The sequence below is a fragment of the Takifugu flavidus genome, chromosome 7 (genome assembly GCF_003711565.1).
Source record: "Takifugu flavidus isolate HTHZ2018 chromosome 7, ASM371156v2, whole genome shotgun sequence".
Taxonomy (NCBI): domain Eukaryota; kingdom Metazoa; phylum Chordata; class Actinopteri; order Tetraodontiformes; family Tetraodontidae; genus Takifugu; species Takifugu flavidus.
Genome location: NC_079526.1, coordinates 15,743,301 through 15,760,905, shown reverse-complemented (window position 1 = coordinate 15,760,905; position 17,605 = coordinate 15,743,301). Strand labels below are relative to the sequence as shown.

At 49.0% G+C, this 17,605-nt stretch overlaps 2 protein-coding genes, 1 long non-coding RNA gene and 1 gene segment (V, D, J or C); 2 read left to right on the top strand and 2 right to left on the bottom strand.

Moving 5' to 3' along the window:
- Nucleotides 1-1,377: 1,377 nt before the first annotated feature.
- Nucleotides 1,378-3,381, bottom strand: LOC130528796 (T cell receptor alpha variable 13-1-like). The segment is given in 3 exon segments: nt 1,378-1,835; nt 2,116-2,164; nt 3,281-3,381. Coding segments are annotated over 2 exon segments (369 nt in total).
- Nucleotides 3,382-3,663: 282 nt separating this feature from the next.
- On the top strand, nt 3,664-7,480 carry si:ch211-1a19.3 (uncharacterized). The gene is made up of 5 exons (XM_057038501.1): nt 3,664-4,085; nt 5,197-5,293; nt 6,138-6,291; nt 6,913-7,061; nt 7,161-7,480. Coding segments are annotated over exons 1-5 (741 nt in total). The 5' UTR covers nt 3,664-3,746; the 3' UTR covers nt 7,163-7,480.
- Nucleotides 7,481-10,708: 3,228 nt separating this feature from the next.
- LOC130528978 (uncharacterized) lies at nt 10,709-12,536 on the top strand. The gene is made up of 2 exons (XR_008951467.1): nt 10,709-11,355; nt 11,440-12,536. It is a non-coding gene; the product is annotated as an uncharacterized LOC130528978 (long non-coding RNA).
- On the bottom strand, nt 12,279-15,083 carry s1pr1 (sphingosine-1-phosphate receptor 1). Its single transcript, XM_057038849.1, is given in 3 exon segments — nt 12,279-13,899; nt 13,901-14,422; nt 14,737-15,083. Coding segments are annotated over 2 exon segments (1,122 nt in total). The 5' UTR covers nt 14,351-14,422; nt 14,737-15,083; the 3' UTR covers nt 12,279-13,227.
- Nucleotides 15,084-17,605: the final 2,522 nt, after the last annotated feature.

The following is a 17,605-nucleotide window of genomic DNA, read 5'->3' as shown; positions in this document are numbered from 1 at the left end:
AGGACAGACAGAGTGGTTATAGTGGGACACAGAGGACAAACAGGCTGGTTATAGTGGGACAGAGAGGACAGACAGAGTGGTTATAGTGGGACAGAGAGGACAAACAGAGTGGTTATAGTGGGACAGAGAGGACAAACAGGCTGGTTATAGTGGGACAGAGAGGACAAACAGACTGGTTATAGTGGGACAGAGAGAACAAACAGGCTGGTTATAGTGGGACAGAGAGGACAGACAGAGTGGTTATAGTGGGACAGAGGGACAGACAGAGTGGTTATAGTGGGACAGAGAGGACAGACTGAGTGGTTATAGTGGGACAGAGAGGACAGACAGACTGGTTTCAGTGGGACAGTCACTCATTATCGGACTCACCGTGTGTCCAGCAGCCTTTTTGACGGATCACCTGGTCCCCTTGGACGGTGCCACACCAGTATGTGGCTGTGGGGCTCCACTGGGCTGCTGGGAGCTGCCAGACTGCTGTGGCAGAGTAAGGGCCCGTCTCTGAGAGGGCCCACATGGCCCTGGTGTCTGATGGTTTCAGCAAGGTGTCATTGACCCACCACAGGACGTCCTGATGAGCTGACTTCAGCCCCGTGATGATGCAGACCAGAACCTGGGGAACCTCTGGGCTCTGCTCCAGCAGGACAGATGAGAACAGCTGGATGTGGACCGATGCAGCAGAACCTGCACGTGACAACAGGCACCAATAACCACAACTGTCCTTCAACCAGTCGTCCATGTGTGCACAGGTGCATCACAGGAAGGGCCGGGAAATGTCCGTATGCTCAGAGAGAAAAGACACAGACCAGCATCTGGAGTCCCCCTCTGATGGTGGAGATGTTCAGCTTCACCCACCAGCAGCAGAGTTCCTCTGCTGAAGACCACCGAGGGGGGGGCAGAAGACGGTGGAGCCCAAACACAGCAGCAGGCGCTACAACATGGAGACACGGTCATGATCTTCATCAGCATCATCGTCACCTCCATCATCTGGAGCCTTACTGCAGCAGGTAGATGAAGACCAGAGGTGGGATCATCTCCAGAAGGGTTCCAGGATCAGTTCAGAGGTCTTCAGAGGTCTTCAGAGGTCTTCAGAGGTCTTCGGGAGCAGCTGCTGACTGGAGAATGTTGCAGACCTACCAGACCTGCGGAAGCTTTAATCCCAACGCACCTCAGAGGCTGGATGATACGACAGGAAACAGAAGGACAACTGTCTTCTGTCAGCTCACGCAAACAGGAAGCGCTGGTCCACACAGACGTTACAACCGTTTCCCACGTTGGACAAATCCAACAAACAAAAACACGAACGACCTAAAAGTGAGAAACAGCACTTGTGCAGCTGCAGAACAATCCCACACTAATAACATGGTAATAACAAAAACACTCCTTTAAACACACTTTATTATTCTGTTGTCAGTTATTGGTTCTCCGGCTGAAGCCGTTCACATCATCACATTTACAGTTTCGTCCTGTAGTGATCGACAGTAGACTGACTGTTAGCCGACTGTTAGCCGACTGTTAGCCGACTGTTAGCCGACTCTTCTTCTCCTGCTCATGTTTCGGGGCCACGCTGCAGAAATAAACGCCAGAGTCGCTCCGCTGGGCCGCCTGCAGCACGAGAGAGCCGTCAGCCGTCATCCGGACTCTTTCCGGACCAAAACTAGGTCCAAACTTCAGATCCGAGCGGGACTTGGTGGACAGGACCAGCTCAGGACCCTGTCCTGACAGCATCCTGTACCAGCTCAGGGTCTTGCCGGCAGTGAGCAGCAGGGGGCACTGCAGGGTGACGTCCCCCCCAACTCTCACCTTCACAGTGGAGGCCTGTTCCTCTGCCCCCAGTCCTACAGGAAGTCAGATATGATACAGACTTCATCAAGGGAAAATTCCAAATGAAAAGACTTCATTTGTCTGCAGAAGATTAACCTTTCAAATTAAAATGTAAAGTGTCAAATGTAATTTCAATGCTCATTTGACCATAAATCAGTTAATTAAGGAGAAGCAGCTGTTGTTTGTAAATTGAGTCATGTGATATTTTCAGAATAAAATTGAGGTTTCTTCAGTCAGCCAAAATACTACAACAAATGATGCGATAATGGAATAAACTGGAGACTGTGAACTCACCACTGAGCAACCGCAGCATCATGCACACAACCGCCAACTTCATCATCAACTGATGCAGGAAGTCGCAGTAAAACATGAGAGAGAGAGAGAGAGGGAGAGAGAGGGGGGGAGAGAGAGAGAGGAGAGAGAGAGAGAGAGAGAGAGGGAGAGAGAGAGGGAGAGAGGGGGATGGAGAGAGAGAGGGAGGGAGAGAGAGAGGGAGAGAGAGAGAGGGAGAGAGAGAGGAGGGAGAGAGAGAGGGAGGGAGAGAGATGGGGGGAGGGAGAGAAAGATTGAAAAATACCTTTACATGTATTATTTACATTTATTTGCACATTTCAGAGGGAGTCATTAATGTCATCAGCATAAGCCGACACCACCAACTGGGACGCTGAGGAAGACCAGGTAACAAAAGTCCCGACAGCCTAGCTTAAGTCGCTTAGAAGAGGCTCAATGGCCAATGAATGTAACTGTCCACAAATAGGACATCCCTGTCTTGTTCCCCGTTGGACATTCACTGGACAGCTCAGCCCACCACTAACCTTCACCAAACAAGCATCCCTGTATAGCAGAGACAAGAGAGACAAAAAAACGTCCCAAAAACCGTGATCGACCCTGTCGAAGGCCTTCTCCTGGTCTGAGGAAATCACCCGGCATAAATGTTGTACAGTTTACAAAGGTCAAACAAGTCTCTCATTAAAAATAGGTTGTCCATAATTGACCTGTCCGGGACACAATACGACTGGTTTCTGTGGACAACCAAATCGAGGTAGTTCAAATCGACAGGTGAGGAACATGAAGCACTGCCTCCTGAGCGAGAGCACATGCTTCAGTTTGTCACTCCTGCAGCCCAGACCCACGGTCCTCAGACCCACGGTCCTCAGACCCACGGTCCTCAGACCACTCGCCATCTTACCAAAACGCTGCAGTTCCTGCTCCAGAGCCTCATTAGTAATAAACGGGGGAACACCTGAGACGGTGACCCGAGTAGAGGGAGCAGCAAGCGGGGGCACCTGCAGGTACGTGCCATTCAGAGTCACCCCCCCTCGCCACCAACTCAGCCACCAGTCGCTCCTCTTTCACGAAACACCACTCCACTCCTCCACCAAACCACCCGACAACAACCACCCAGATGATAGTGCAGACACACCGCCAAGAAGGGGAGGTTAGTCGGGAAAAAACTCACAAACTCTCGGCAAACTCAGCACGCTCTCCAGCAAACTGCCAGCATGCACTCAGAGAGAAAGGGAGAGGGAGAGAGAGTCCCATGGGACCGTTTTCTGTTGCTTAACTGTGTGTGGCATGAAGGGGAGTGGTCTAAGGGGGTGTGGCCTAAGGGTTAAAGCAGGTTAACGTCCGCAGGGTGACACAGCTGTCAAAGGAACTGGCTACTGAAAAATGCAGCTGTGAACCAATTACATCTCTATCACACACACACACACACACACACACACACACACACACACACAGACAGAAAACAGAAACAGAAAAGGGAAAAGGGAAAAGGAGCGGGAGGAGAGGTGGGTGTGGATGTGTTGGGGTGTGGTGCTCTGAGCTGGGGGGCTGGTACCCCGTGAGTAGGCCCTCCCCCTGTTCCTGCTGTGACTGAAGGGAAAGTACAGCTCACTTCCACCTGACAAACTCAGAGGGAGATGGTCTACATGGCTCCTGTCGTCAAAAGCTCATCGCAGAAGGTGAAGAACGCCGTCCTGGTGCTGCTGGCACTATGGTCCATCATCTCACTTGTTGTGATTGTTGTATGGGCCACCTCTCCGGACTGGAAAGGTTCAACCGCGTGTCGGGCGGAGCTGCTGGAAGTCACTGAGAAAATGGAGGCAGCCAAAGTGGTGTGGAACAAGAACAAGGTGGCGCTGGAGGACCTACTGAAGGCAGAGAGACAGCAGCGGGACAAGCAGAGGACTGAGATTTCGCTGCTACTGGAACGCCTCAGCGCCACCAACAGCACGCTGGAGGAGTGTCAGCAGGAACAGGTGAGAACCTCTTCTTTGTCACTGCATAGACCACAATGGCTACAGCTGAGTCCTGAAGCTTCACGTGTAACATTATCTAAAGCCACAGGGGTAACACATCCCTCACCACAAAGTGGGTGAAAAACAAATGACATGTGGTCATGTTGTTTTTTCCGCTGTTAGCATAAATGCTAACACGAAGGACCAACTCTAGAGGTCCAAAGTGGTATTAAAGGATTCATGTAACATGTAATGATGAGGACGAGGATGAGGATGGTGATGAGTTTGAATGTTCCTCACAGCTGAACTGTAAGGTTTGTTTATTAAAAACCAGCTGGTTGTCTCACATTTGAACATTTTGATCCTTAGAGCTCAGCGTTCATCTTCACTTTCATTTCCTCCAAACAAAAACTGAGAGTGTTCAGGCAACTGCCACACAGTCTCTAAGCCCCGCCCCTTCCCCCCAAGCGCCAGTGTCCTAACATGCCCTTTACAGTATCCGGCCCCGCCCACCTCACGCCCCACTCCGCCCCTCGCCCCGCCCCTTGCTCTTCATGAGCTGTTACCCTTTGGGATGTGAATTTTCCATCTTAAACTGCTCCTTGTTTAAACTTTTTGTGTCCTGAGTCACTGGTCGGAAAACCTGCCTGTTGACTTGTGTTCCCCTCCTCCCAAGTGTGTGTTTGTGTCCTCACTTCCTGGTCTGACCTTTCAGAATAAATGAATCTCAACCAAAACCCCAAATCATCTGCAGATGTTCGGGTTAGGGCTGTTGATCATGTGATCAATTTTACATTGCTCAGAGATCAAAGCACCTGTGGTTAATCCACCTCAGCCTGCTGCATGCTGGGAACACATTTGAAGACAAGAATTTGGTAGTTCTGCTCTGGACCGTGAAAGTTCTGAAGCAGCTGTGATATTTACAGGTTTTATGTGAGCTGAAGTGTTTGTCACTTTCTTTTGAGGTCAGATGGGGGGGGGGTCAATCTGAGCCGCCACCACTGTTGATTAACCTGACCTGTTTGCTTTTAATGCTGGTGGAAACTGGACCTTGTTCTTGTGAAGCAACGCTGCTGACCGCCACGCCTCCACGCCAACAGGGTTTGTAACTTTCTCCATCTGCTTGTTTCAGGGCCTCCTGAACAGGAACATCACTGTTCTGCTGGAAATGCTGGAGGAGTCCCGTCAGGCGGAGGCCAACCTCACAGTGAAGCTCCGCCTGAAAGAAGGTAGGAAAAACTCCAGCGCAGCCATGAAAGGAGACGTTCTCCACATGCCACCACAGTGCTATTCTTAGCAAGATTTTCCCCTCTGTTGCCATGACAACTTGAGAGTCAGTGAATTCCGCAAAGAAGGTCCCAGAAAGTTTTATCCCAAATTAAAAATTGATCCAACTAAAGAAGGACAAAACCTTAAATGAGATCAGGGGATCATCCAACCAGGAGCAGAGGTGAGCCAGCACTCAGGTCCGGTAGTGTCCTCTGCTGGGTTTACTGTGTTCTGTTGTGTTCTACAGTTGCCACGGGAACTGTTGTTGTTAAGGGTGTGTCCAGGGAACAGCAGGTTTGGATTTTGGATCTGGTCTCTGTGCTCATATAAGGAAATGGTCTGTTATCAGAACTCTAGACCAGGTTCTGTGAGGTCTCTGCCAGAAAATGATGCTTTGAAGGCAGAGAAGCATTCAGAACCGATTTAGACTGTCAATCAAACTTTGAGATACTGGAGCAAAACATTTTTCCTGATTCACCATCTGAGCGGGAGCGATTCTGCAACATTCACCAGGGCCTCATCAAACAGGAGCTGAAGGTTATCAGCAGCCGCTTGTTCACACAATCTCAGGAATCTGCCACTTCCCTCCGCTGTTCTCAGCAGGAAGTCGTCTTGGCTCAGGTCCCCGAGACACAGCCTCACCCACGGAGAGTGGTCCGAGTGTGCAGGTCTCGCTGTATGGAGCCAAATCAGCCCAACGTTTTTATTTTTCACCTTCATCTGCTCTGGGGTCTGTGTGTGCTCACCTCCCACAGCAGCCACAGCTGACCGGTGGCGTTTTCTGCTTTCTTGTCCTGTCTTCAGAAACTGTGGAGGCTCTGCAGGAGAACGTGACCCAGCTCCTCCACCAGACGGACTCCTGCCTCAGCCTGAAGGTGGCGGCAGAGAGTCAGATGATGGCAGCTCAGAGTCAGAACAAAGCCTGCGAGTCCAGTCAGCAGTTCCTGCAGAAACAGCTGTGAGTCTGCCTGTCTGTCTGTCTGTCTGTCTGTCTGTCTGTCTGTCTGTCTGTCTGTCTGTCTGTCTGTCTGTCTGCCTGTCTGCCTGCCTGTCTGTCTGTCTGTCTGTCTGTCTGTCTGTCTGTCTGTCTGCCTGTCTGTCTGTCTGCCTGCCTGTTGAAGACTGTTGATGATTGTTGGCTGTTGATGACTGTTGATGATTGTTGGCTGTTGATGACTGTTGATGGCTGTTGATGGCTGTTGATGACTGTAGATGACTGTTGATGACTGTTGATGGCTGTTGATGGCTGTTGATGACTGTAGATGACTGTTGATGGCTGTTGATGGCTGTAGATGGCTGTTGATGACTGTTGATGGCTGTTGATGGCTGTTGATGGCTGTTGATGGCTGTTGATGACTGTTGATGGCTGTTGATGACTGTTGATGGCTGTTGATGGCTGTTGATGACTGTAGATGGCTGTTGATGGCTGTTGATGGCTGTTGATGACTGTAGATGGCTGTTGATGGCTGTTGATGGCTGTTGATGGCTGTTGCTGACTGTTGATGGCTGTTGATGGCTGTTGATGGCTGCCACTGCTGGTGTCTTGGCTCCGTTAACATGTTGTTGCTTTTCTTCACAGTCAGAAGTGTAAAGACACGTCAGACTCTTCAGGACAACAGTGTCAAAGCCGCAGCGCCACCACCACCTCACCGTCCAACGTGGGCAGTGCTGCTGTGCCTCTGCTGGTTCCTCTGCTGCTCACCTGTGCTGTGCTGCATCTCTTCACCTGTGAGCTCACCTTGTGCACCTGAAGCAACGGTTCTTAGAACTGCTTGAACCTTTGATCCAGTTCCTTTTTTCTAATCTGCTTCCAACTTTCGTCTGCAGGAAGAAACACGTCTGCTGCAGAGAGACGTCACAGCTACTGACCTTCACAGCATTTGATCAGTTTCTCCATTGATCATTACGTTACAATTGTTGTTTTGTTTGACTTGTTTAAGCCTGTTCTTTATTGATCAGCTCACCATCTGATCAACGTCAACATCACATGTTCTCTGTTTGTGATGCCATCGGATCATGTGACTTCTTAAGGAACATCCCAGAATTATCTGGGCTCATTGTTATCAATCAGCATGATCGATTTGGTTGATGATGAAAACGTCTGGACCAGCTGATGAGAATAAACGTGCTCTTTTTGTTTGGATGGATTTTATTGATGTTTTTTCCAGAGTGAAACAGAAAATTAGGACATTAATCAGCTGATTTACAGCAGAATGATGGAATAAATCAGTTTACATTTATGTTGTCGGGGTAAAAATGATACTTTTAATGAGTTCATTTGTGTTTGGACCATGGAAGAAGGTGTCTGTGGTGGTGGAGCAGATGTCAGATGTCCTCACTCGGAGCTCTGGGCTCTGCCTCCATCCACCACATTAATGCAAAAGCAGAGTTGAGCCGACTCTACTTTTGAGGGAACGTTTCCACCTGTTACTGGGAACGACCCGAAAGCCTCCTGATTCACAGGTGTAGGACGTGACAGGATGGGGGCTCCTCCTGAACCCACAGGGACTTTTTATCCCTTCTCACTTGGTTGAAAGGTAAAAGTAAGTAATGTTGTTGTTCTCCCTGACAGCTCCAAATGTTCTGCACTTTGTTCAGATCTTTACCTCCAGTCGGAACCGTCCAGACGATCTTAGACGCAACTGATTGATTCCAAATTCAATAGAATCAAAACTCGAGTATTCAGCTGGTTTTAGTACTGACGTGAGTTTCTGATGAACAATAGAAATATGTTGAGGAACGTTGGCGTTCGGCTCAATAGTTGTCTAGAACTTTCCCCTTTCTTGTCCCGCCCAGTTCTGATGTGAAAATTCTGGGTCTACTCAGCCTGGACGCGGATTTATTGTTTGGTGCTGCCCAACCGCTGTGTTCTGTAAAAAGTCGTAGTTTCCTGGTGCGACAGGAAACCAGAAACACAGACCGACATTCTTTGAACTTTCAGATCAAACCCGTGCAGATCCAAGCGCCCCCTGCTGGATGCACTGAAGCATAATCTGCAGGTTACTACATTCATTCACATCCTTTATTTAATCAGAAAAAACAACTCTTTGATGTTAAAACCTCTTTTGATCTCGACCTGATTCCTGGATCTTCTGGAGTTCCCTGAGCTCTGAGTTTCACACCAATGTTGGACACTAGATTGGTCAACGCGATGAGTAGCATTTTAGCAGCAAGACAACAGCAAACGCTTTAGTTGTGGTGCGTTACCATGGCAACACAACATTAAGTAAATGTCAGGACATGCTCAAAGACGTAATCTTTCCCCTGGTGGCGCCAAGAGGTAATTACACACAGAGATACCCCCCCACACACACACGCACAACGTGGGGGGAATCATTCTTTGATTCAGATAAAAGGGAAAAAGTAGGCATTGATCCTTTTGTGATCTTCCAATGATCAAAGGATCAAAGGGAAGCCACATATATAACCTGTGTTCGACCTGCTGCCCTGATGTCAGTTCACTTCAGCCAGTCGGCAACTACAGAGAAATACACAATTCAACAGGTCAAACTTTGACAACAAACATGTGTGTGTGTGTGTGTGTGTGTGTGTGTGTGTGTGTGTGTGTGTGTGTGTGTGTGTGTGTGTGTGTGTGTGTGTGTGTGTGTGAGTGAGAGAGAGAGAGAATACAAGTGCAATAATAATTCACTGCTGGTTTTATTTAAATAGGCCAAAGTTTAACATCAAATGTTACTAAACTGACCATGGTTACAAAGATGCTGGACTATCTATCTATCTATCTATCTATCTATCTATCTATCTATCTATCTATCTATCTATCTATCTATCTATCTATATCTATCTATCTATCTATTATCTATCTATCTATCTATCTATCTAAATCAAAATTGTTTCAAGGCCTTGAAACAATCAAAATTGTTTCAAGGCACTTTCCAGAATCCCAGGGCCTAACCCCAGACAAGCAACAATGGCAGGAAAAACTCCCCTTTAACAGGAAGAAACCTTGAGCAGGACCAGGCTCATGTAGGGGGACCCTCCTGCTGATGGGGGGGGGGGGGGGGGGGGGAGAGGAGAGGAGAGAGAGGAGAGGAGAGGAGAGGAGAGGAGAGGAGAGGAGAGGAGGGGAGGGGAGGGGAGGGGAGGGGAGGGGAGGGGAGGGGAGGGGAGAGGAGAGGAGAGGAGAGGAGAGGAGAGGAGAGGAGAGGAGAGGAGAGGAGAGGAAGTAAAAAATGCTGGACTAACTTTTCAGGATCATGCTGCGTCAGTAGTTTCCTGCTCATTGTGATGTTTATCAGGTGAAAAAAGGCACTTCCAGAGACTATTTTAATGTGTTTTGACCGAAATCTGTCCTTTAACTTACTAGATGCAAAGGAGAGACAAGATGCTAGGGTGATACCATCTAGAGTGATCATGTGATCTAATCTATCCCTGAGAGGTTCAGGACCAAACACCATGACCTCAGTTTTTCCTCGGTTAATGAGGAGGAAATTTGAAAACATCCAGGACTTTATGTCTTTAAGACAGGTCTGGAGCTTCACTAACTTCTGTCTCCTCTGGTTTCATGGATAAATAAAGCCGAGTGTCATCAGCATAACAATGAAAATTTATCCCATGGTGCCGAATAATGTTCCCTAAGGGAAGCATGTACAAGGTGAAGAGGATTGGTCCAAGTACAGAACCTTGAGGAACTCCATGGCTAACCCTACTGTATGAGGAGGGAACACCATGGACATGAGCAAACTGGTATCTCAGATAAATATGATCTAAACCAGTCTAGTGCTGTCCCTTTAATCCCAATCACATGTTCCAGTCTCTGTAACAGGATGCTGTGATCAACTGGATCAAAAGCAGCACTGAGGTCCGGCAGAACCAGCATAGAGAACAGTCCATGATCTGAAGCTATGAGAAGATCATTAGTAACCTTAAGAAGAACCTTCTCAAGAACGTTAGAGATAAAAGGAAGGTTGGATATCGGCCTATAATTTGCTAATACGTCAGGATCCAGTGATGGTTTTTAAGCAACGGCTTAATCACTGCCACCTTGTAGGACCGGGGTCCATAACCTGTCACTAAAGAACCATTGATCTGGTCCAGGATAGAACTGCCTATCAGTGGTAGAACATCCTTCAACAGGTGTGTTGGGATGGGATCTAAAAGACACATGGTGGACTGGGATTTCTGAATTGGCGAAGATGCCTCAGAAAGATATATGTGCCTGAAGGAGTTTAAGGGCTCATTGGAGAACCTGTATGTTCCCACAGTCAGCACATCTGGTGATGGTCCAGTTGTTGGGATGGCCTGGTTAGCTTTCTCTCTGATAGCTAGAACTTTATCAGTGAAGAAGCTCATGAAGTCTTCACCACTAAGGGAAGAAGGGATCTAAAACACTAAAACACTGACTACTGGAAGATGTAGATTCATTTCTGTTGAGGTGATTAAAGGGAAACCCTGTGAACTGTCCTCCCCCCACAGTGACACCAGTAAAGAAGCCATGACCTTTAAAACAGCTATAAAGAACTTCTTCACCACGTGGATTAGCAAATCCGGCAACTCAGAGGTTCTGGCAGAGCTGGAGAGACTCAGGCAGGAGAACGTCAACCTCAGGAGGAGGAACAATGGGCTGAGAGGACAACTCGCCCTTCCAGCCCAGCAGATCGAGCTGGAGGTGAGTGAGAGCCTGTCCTGGCCTTCACAATAAAGCTCTCTGACTGGGCCTTGATGGGCTGTCATGTCTCCTCCTCAGAATGGACCACAGCTGGATTTGTTACAGGACCAGCGGAGACAGGTGAGTCTCTGTTGTTCTGCTGGGCGCCTGAACACGTCCAGGCAGTTATAAATGGACCAAATGACCCAGCAGGACTATATCTGTGGAGGCCTGATATTCCCTTCTGAGTAACTGAACCTTCTCAATCTTCATTTGCACCCGGTTCTTGAGGAGAACCAGGGGTGGCCGGCGTTCTATGACCAGCAGAGGGAGGCCTACATCCAGTCACTCAATACCCAGCTGATGGACTTGAAGCAGGAGCTCGTCCAGAACACGAAACCAGCTCAGGGGCGGCAGGTAGGATCCACTCCAATCCACTATGGAACCATTTGATCAACTTTACTGCAGTGGAATCTCTGGGAGTTTCTCCTCCCTCTGCAGATGCTGCTGTTGGCCAAGGACTTAAGGAAGGCCATGGTGGACCGTCAGGTGGTGCAGCAGAACTTCTGCGAGGCCCAGGAGCGGCTCTCCAGACTGGAGTCTACGCTGGAAAAGATTCACCTTGTAGTTGGTTAACAGCACCTGAAAGCTCTTTTGTGCCTTCGGCTTTTTCTTTTTTTGACTATAACTTATTTTTTCCTGCGTGTTGCTCAGGATGCACACTTGTGCTTCTGGGCTCTAGATGACTGCAGTGTTTTTGGATTCAAGCCCTCGGTAACCAAAGTAAAACAATAATGTTGAGCTCATCAACTGCTCACTGAAACTTTTGGAATCGCTGTTTCTAAACCTGCTCGTATAAAAAAAGTAAAAGATTCCAGCCTGTCTCCACTTCCTGCCCTGAACTGGGACCTTACTGGGAGGGAAAAGGCTCCGGTTCAAGGGTCCCACTGACCCCACTGGGCTGGCGAGAGGAACGTTACTGGGCAGCCAGGTTTTCCAACTGGGATAATGGAAGTCACTTCTTGTCTGTCAGAGCAGATTTAAAGTCCCTCATGGTGAGACGGGTCACACAAAGACACACAGAATCCAAGTACAGATGATCAAAGCACCAGAGTCCAGGAGGGGCTGGAAAGAAGAACATGACGTTTGTCTAAATCCCGCGTTGATGTTGCTGTAGTGTTCCAATATCACCACAGGGGGCAGCATCACCCTCTCACTCTGGCTCAGTAAAGTGGAGTCAGTTCTGCTCGATAGAAATTATCTACAAATCCCCCGTTCGGCCGTGTTTAACAGCACTGTTTCTCCCAACAAATTGATTTTATTGAATAAAAACTCAAATGTTCTTTCTATTTTCCTTTATTGAACAGTAAGAGAGCAACAACGTGCAGACAGACAAACTGACCACCAGCACAGGAATTAATCATTGAATCACTACTTGCTGGAAATGGTCTGGTAACTATGACGACACGGCTCGATCTCTCCCTGCTGAGGCATCCTTTCTACTTCAAATCCACAGAAATCCGTCGTTAAGCTGAGCTCAGACTGTTTTCATCTATTCTGTTTTTGGCAGAAACGAGCCTCTGAAACATGAACTTAAATCAACTGTTATCCTGACAAACGTCTCACACATAAATGAGCTCCACTACACTAATGACCCTAGCACAGAAACACAGACAGGAAGTAGGAGTGCCAAGCATCAGCGCACAGGTGAGGTCAGAGGTCACGCGTTGGCTGCCGAGCAGTTACAGGAAGATCAGAAAAGAACTCTTTAATTTGGAGTTGGTAGACGTGTGTGGAAGCTTCTAAGGTCTTCTTACTCCATCCATCTCCATCCGTGAGTGATTAGTAGTGTTTTGTGAGTTTTTGCTGCTCACTGCTGGGTGTAAAAGGTTCCCTGTTCCCTGAAGATCCAGAACCTCTGCTGCTGGTTCCTGGATCTTCTGGGTGTGTTAAAACACGTAACCTTTTCACAAAGGAAGCGGAGAGAAGAAAGCTTGACTGATTTAGCTTTTTTTAAACATTTGATGGTTGCTTGCATGTAAGTGCTACATTTTCTATCAGTCTCAGAAGGTCAGTCCAAAACTAACATCTTCACCAACGTGTTCTGTGACAAACCAGCTCCGGGACCTGGGGCACCAGTACGTCGGGACTGGAGGTCCTGCAGGTGAATTCCGGGTGAGTGCAGCTGTCAGTCTAATTTTACTGCTTCCAGAGATCATTTTAAACGTGTGCAGTGAGTCCAGGTCAGCTGAAGGTTCGGTTTGGTCTGTGGTGACACCGGGAACACCTTTAGGAGCAGAGGGTGATGGTCCCTGAGGACGCTGTCCTCGTTCCCCTCGGCGATTGTTCTCCGTCCTCCCTGTTCGGGTGCGAGGAGTTATCGGACTTGCTGCGGCTGAACTCGGCCCCCATGATGGGACTGGAGAACTTGACTTTCGAGCGAAGGCAGCTGGTGCAGCAGAGCAGCGTCTTCAGGAACGCTCGACGCATCTCGTTGCTGGTCAGCGTGTAGATGAGAGGGTTCATGGCGGAGTTGAGGACAGCGAGCGCCAGGAACCACTCGGCCTTGTAGAGGATTGGACAGCTCAGGGTCTGGCAGGCGGTGTCCAGGAGCAGCAGGACGAAGAGCGGCGCCCAGCAGGCGATGAAACAGCTCAACACGATGAAGACCGTCTTCAACAACGCCATGGACTTCTCCGAGCTCTTCACGTTGGCGCCCGAGTTCCCCCGACCGTTAGACACTTTACGGAAAACTAGCTTGCGGCTGCGGGTGCGCACGAGCGCGTAGATGCGAGCGTAGAGCACCACGATGGCCATGAGGATGATGCTGAAGACAGTGGTGCAGAAGAGGATGTAGGTCTTGTGGTAGAGCGGCAGAACGGTGGAGCATTGCGTCATGATCTGGATGCAGTTCCAGCCCATCACCGGCAGCCCGCCGAGCACGGCCGCGACCATCCACACACGCGCTGATGAGCAGGAAGACGCGGCAGGTGTTGCCATTGTTGTGCAGCTTCATCTTCAGCATCGTCAGGTGGCGCTCAATGGCGATAGCGAGCAGGCTGAAGACGGACGCCGCCAGCGCCACGAACATGCTCCCCTCCCTGAAGAACCACTGCGTGGGCGTCAGCTTGTAGGTGTTGGCGCCGGACAGCAGGATGTTGGCTGTATAGACGACCCCGGCCAGAAGGTCGGACAACGCCAGGTTCCCGATGAAGTAGTACATGGGCTTGTGGAACTTCTTGGTCCTCCAGATTGTGGTCAAAACTAGAATGTTCTCCAGTATGATGAAGCAGCACACGATTATGAAGACCACCGAGTCGGCCTTCAGACCCGAGTCCTGCTGCGTCTTCCTGAACTTTCCAGTGTAGTTGTAGTGTTTGGAGATGAGGTCAGAGTAGCTGAGCTCAGCCATGGCCAGCAGGGGGCGCCTCAGACCGTCATGTCAAGTCGTTCCAGAGGAGTCCGAGGGGGGAGGGTCATGGTCCTGCAGAAGACACAAAATCAGCCTCCTCACACGGAAAAATCACACAATCCGACCTGAAAACCACATTTACTAAAGGGGTTCTACAGATGCCTGTCAGCGTTTACGTGTCTGGTCCGTAGGACCTACAGGAACCTGTGTGACCCGCAGCTTCATATATATATTAAAAAATGCCGCCATATTCTTAAACTTTGTTTGATCTCGTGACTAAAAGCGGATTAAATTCCAACCGCCTCAGTGGGGCTCCGGTCAGTAAAGTACCGGAGACACAGCTGAACCAAAGACAGGAATGTTCCTGTCTCTGGATCTTCACTCACTCTCAATCCGATCCTCCCTCACGTCTCTATAGTCCGTCCGCACGTGCGTTAATCCCGATTTATCAACCTCCCGATCGAACGGCATGACGTCATTCAAGATCGAAAAGTTGAAAGGGTCCCACTAACTCGACCGCTCTGACAAAATCCCGAAAACCGAATCATCAAAAACATCAGAACGATTCAAATCAGGAGGAAATCGGAGGAGCGGAGACTCCCGAGAATTTAGCGGAGAAAAGTGAGGAGGAGGAGAGAGGAGGAGAAAAAGAAAGGAAGAGAGAGGAGGAGGAGAGGAAAAGAGGAGGAGAGGAAAGAGGAGGAGAGGAAGAGAGGAGAGGAGGAGGAGAGGAGGAGAGTACCTTCAGCAGCCCAGAGCCCGGAGGAGAAAGAGCCCACAGAGCAGCGGAGAGAACACACACACACACACACACACACACACACACACACACACACACACACACACTCACTCACTGAGGATGAGGAGGGAGGATGAAGTCACCTCCAACTCCTCGTTCTTCTGGGAACAGATCAGAATGTTCTGCTATTGGTTTTACTTTCAAACAGTTTTAATATTATTGAGAATTCATCAGAAACCAACGCGCTCCCGCACGCACACACGTGCGCGCATGTGTGCGCACACGTCCCCTCACACACACATGCATGCACAGAAAGACACTCACATACACACTTCACTCCAGCTGTGTCGCTGACCTCTGACCTTTACCCATGTGGGTGGAGTTAATTGTGCCCTCCCTCCTGCTTGTGTGTGTGTAGGTGTGTGTGTGTGTGTGTGTGTGTGTGTGTGTGTGCGCTCTTTGTCATCGGAGTTCAGATGATGTTTAAATGTGCGTCAGGTTCAGGTCAGCTGACCATCCCTCAGCTATGTGCTGTGACCTCACTTCCTGTTTAGCTCCCACCAGTGTTACTGGAATACACTCGGATTCAGCCTGTGTGTATTTCCAGTATAACCAGCAAAGATATTCGCCTGATCCCAGTATGAGTCCTGATTTATTCACTGATCTCCCAACAGTCCCAGTACACCCCAGAGTATTCCCATGAGGGGGTGGGGGGAACAAAGGCCTTGTTCCTCAGAGCTGCATAACTGAGCGTCACCATGACGACAACTGAAGGGAATCAGGGGGACCAAATGGGGGACGGCACCTTATTCTAGCCAGCAGAACCAACTGGCAGAATATCTGCAGCCCATAATTATGGTGTGTGTGTGTGTGTGTGTGTGTGTGTGTGTGTGTGTGTTGTATTGCAGAACTTGTTCATACAGTTCACATTGTTGTAGTACTGAAGGGTGTGGAGTTTGTGTTGGATACTCATGTTGCTGCAGGGAGGTTCTGCTTGTGGGTTTTGACTGAGGGTTCTAATTGATGGTTCTGACTGAGGGTTCTAATTGATAGTTCTGACTGGGGGTTCTGTTTGGGAATGGGAGGCTGTGGTTTTGCAGGGTCTCATTAAACATGCAGAGCTGCAGTGCTGAAGATGGCGGCTTTTGTCCTGCGATTGTGCCCCCCCCCCCCCACACACACACACACACACACACTCCGGGTTGTATAACACACTGTGCAGGAAATGATCCAATCACTCAGGCAGGAACCCACTTCCAGGCTCCTCGTTAGACCCGGGTTCTGCCTCTCTGATCTTCTACCCTAAAACCCCAACAGCGCCCCCTGATGGCAACACATGTTCTGTTTGTGGTCATCTCAAATTGGATCAATTACTTGTAAATCAAAAATAAAGAGAGCACTTGTTCCAACTGAGCCTTGACCCAGATCAGAACCAGAACCAGCAGCAGAACCTGGACTCCAGATCAGGATCCGGATCAGGTTGTGAAAGAGTTAACAGAGACGGAGCTCCGTCTGTGGATGACTGGCGCCACACAAACCCCAACCAGCACAACAGCCCTGCTCGGCACCCCCTGACCCCGCCCACCGCCCCCCCGGGGGACCCGCCGCCCCCCCCGGGGGACCCACGTCCCAGTCATTAGTGGTGCCCAGTTAAGGGGGGGCTTGTTTATCACAAAAAGGAGTGAATGAGAGAGAAACAGCCTGAGAAGAGAGATAAAAGAGGAAAAGAGGACATTTTCCCACCAAAACCATTCACAACTTCAGTGCTTCACACGCCACTGCTGTCGCCATGGCAACCACCACAGACTTTAGCTTCCACATCCTCCAGCATGTGAGCATCGATCCAAAGTCCCCGTCAGTCATGTGATCTGTCTTTATTGTGTTGGTCTGGATTAAAATGTGCAAATCTGATCAAGATGACTGTGATCTTCAGGTGATCTGTGATCTTCAGGTTATGTGTGATCTTCTTCAGGTGATCTGTGATCTTCAAGTTATGTGTGATCTTCTTTAGGTGATCTGTGATCTTCAGTTATGTGTGATCTTCTTTAGGTGATCTGTGATCTTCAGGTGATCTGTGATCTTCAGGTGATCTGAGATCTTCTTCAGGTCATCTGAGATCTTCTTCAGGTCATCTGTGATCTGTGATCTTCATGAATCAGATCCCAGTGTGTTGTTGGGATCCATCACAGTGCATAATATGACCTGTCAACCAGATTAAGCGTGCAACGCGTGATCCTCAATGATCTATAATAAAAACTGATCTTCCAGTTCTCCTTCCTGCTGAGCTTCTTTACCTTTTTATCTTTTGAAATAAATAAAAGACAGAAAATATTTAAGATCACATCTTCTCAAAATTCTAATTTGTTTCTCCATAAACATGCTGATGTTTGTAGTTTATCGGTCTGTTTTTACCCTCACTGACTTTAGTGTGTGCGTGTGCGCGCGCGCGCTGGGTTTCTGAAGAGTTCTCATTAATGTTAAAACGGTTAACAAACCGAAAGAAGAACCAATAACAG

Bases quoted from the DNA above. Each gene is read 5' to 3' on its own strand.
- si:ch211-1a19.3 (XM_057038501.1), top strand. From the start codon at position 3,747: ATGGTCTACATGGCTCCTGTCGTCAAAAGCTCATCGCAGAAGGTGAAG. The intron at 5,294-6,137 runs GTAGGAAAAACT...TCCTGTCTTCAG, and splicing joins GAAGCTCCGCCTGAAAGAAG to AAACTGTGGAGGCTCTGCAG. The intron at 6,292-6,912 runs GTGAGTCTGCCT...TTTTCTTCACAG, and splicing joins CAGTTCCTGCAGAAACAGCT to TCAGAAGTGTAAAGACACGT.